This window comes from Lucilia cuprina, chromosome 2 (assembly GCF_022045245.1).
Source record: "Lucilia cuprina isolate Lc7/37 chromosome 2, ASM2204524v1, whole genome shotgun sequence".
Classification (NCBI taxonomy): domain Eukaryota; kingdom Metazoa; phylum Arthropoda; class Insecta; order Diptera; family Calliphoridae; genus Lucilia; species Lucilia cuprina.
Window position 1 is genome coordinate 34,840,471 of NC_060950.1, and position 2,320 is coordinate 34,842,790.

General features: G+C 27.6%; 1 protein-coding gene across 1 annotated transcript in view; it reads left to right on the forward strand.

The window, feature by feature from the left end:
• Positions 1–425: 425 nt before the first annotated feature.
• The window catches only part of LOC111687876, a 2,358-nt gene continuing 463 nt past the window's right edge, over positions 426–2,320 (forward strand). The window contains exons 1-6 of the mRNA XM_046954860.1: positions 426–673; positions 743–1,137; positions 1,194–1,308; positions 1,381–1,565; positions 1,969–2,122; positions 2,181–2,317. Coding sequence (XP_046810816.1) covers positions 601–673; positions 743–1,137; positions 1,194–1,308; positions 1,381–1,565; positions 1,969–2,122; positions 2,181–2,317 — 1,059 coding nt within the window. The 5' untranslated portion in view covers positions 426–600. The remainder of the gene's footprint in view (positions 674–742; positions 1,138–1,193; positions 1,309–1,380; positions 1,566–1,968; positions 2,123–2,180; positions 2,318–2,320) is intronic.

Consider the following 2,320-nt stretch of genomic DNA (forward strand, 5'->3'; position numbering starts at 1 on the left):
TCGAACAATGTGGCCCCCTTCGTCAATTGTGGAATTTTAAGTATGAGGGTAAACACAAAAAGTTCAAAATTTATTCCCATGTTATTACTTCGAGGAAGAATGTTTCTAAAACCTTTTCATACAAACAACAATTGGCATTCGCAAATATATTACTTGACCCACATTTGAAAGAAGATATTGTTTTAAAAATGCCATTTCGGGATAAAAATGTAATACAAATGGTTTCTAAAACAATTAAAATTGATATGAATAACTTATCTCTTTACTCTCAGGCAGTAATTTGGGGCTATAAGTACTCAACAGAACAAATTGTAGCAACATTTTCTGGAGACTTTAAATTTTTTGAAATATGTTTAATTATAAACCCTTAAAATAAAGAATTACTTTTTTCTTGCAAGCAAATTTGTACTGAATATAATACACACTTTGCAGCTTTTGAGTATGAATCAACATCAACTGAATACACCATAATTTACCTAAAAGATATCGTTGGACCACCAATTGAAAAACTTTTTACCTCACAAAGAAAGACATTTTTGAGACCTAAAGAATTTTATAAAAGCATTAATTAAAGACAAAATTTTTGAAATCACATCCGAAATGGACTCTGATTATGATTTAAGCTTACTTCTAACTAAATGGAATTTACAACACTTATTTGATCATTTTAAAAGTAAGTATTACGTTAATAATTCCAAATAATATAAAATTAACGTAACTATATTTTAATGTTTATTTCCAGAGCACATGATAGATATCGATGTTCTAAAAATTTTGAAGACACATCATATAACAAAATTATTCGAAGATTTACCCATTGGCCAACAGGCAAAATTTGAATTTAATCTAGAAAAATGGAACAAACAATTTAACAGTTCAGAAATTTTGCCTGTCTGCCAACATATAACAACCACAGAACAAAAAATACCAACAGTGACGGAAATTTTAAGTAATACACGTAACGGAAAAGATATTCAAAATTATTATAATAATAATAAAACGTTGCACGATGAGCAGCGTAATTTACTAATTAACACAATAACAAAATATATTGAATCAAAAAACATCACTTGCTCATTATCTGATTGTATGGAAATCGAAAAACAGATATGTAATATTTTTCCTACAGAGAAATTGGTAAGAATACTTTCTTTATTTTCTTTAATACAAATAATTTAACTTTTTTATTTTAGGAATTTTATACCAATGGAAAACGGGGCAAAATATACAACAAATTAGCAAATTATAAGAGATTTTCTAAAAATGCTTTAAAAGTAGATGAACCTGAGGTGACGCAAGGATTGTCTGGTAAGTTTTAACATAATAATTTTCATTATTTTCATCACAAATATTTTAACAATATTTTTTTCTTTATTGCAGAAAGCGTAGAAGATTACACTTTAATAATAGAAGTTTTAAGATCTTCAAAAATAAAACAAGATGAATTTGATATTTATTGGCAGAAGTGTGCTCCGTTACGTTTCCAACAAATTACAAATTCTGAGAATACGTGTGAAATTTTTAAATTATGGCCAGAATACACAAAACCTTCTGGACACCTTCTGGTAAGTACCATGCAAAAACATTTAGTACTTTACTCATGTCTAGTTATTTAGTCTAGTACATAATCTATTCTTGTCAATAGTCTAGAGGTCTTATTCATAAACTTTTATCAAAGGTTTATAAATCAAAATTTCATACAAAATTTGTTCTATAAACCTTTGATCAATGTTTATGAATAAGGCAGTAGATATATACCCCCTTATTCATAAATAACATTGTATTTTATAAAAGGCTTATAAAACAAAATTCCTATACGAATTTTCATTTATAAACTGTTTATAAATTTAAAGTTTTTATGAATAAGGGGGGTAGTCTATAGCATAGCTTACAGTCTAGCATATAGTTTAGTCGATTTAAAATAATACATATACATACTAATTTTTTTCATTTTGTATTCGTTTTCAGATTGATATCGATTTCGTACTAAAATATCCAGTGGCGAAAAACTTTGAGGAACGTTGGCCATATTTTGCAGAAGATTTGTTATTTATTTTGAAGACAAGAATATCCTGCTCATTAATTTCCAAAAAATTACTGCAAACTGAACGTATCGATGAAGGTAAAAAACCGCATACATTTTCGTTATGGTTCCATCTAAATATTATTTATGTTTACAGATTCTAAAATGTTTACAATTTTGTGGTATTGTCATAATTTATTTCCTCCCCAACTCAAAATAAGCACAGATGAAAATGGAGCAAAATATAAGAAAAAGTTTACCATAGCTGATTCGCAAGAATCATTCGCTGTTGTTGCC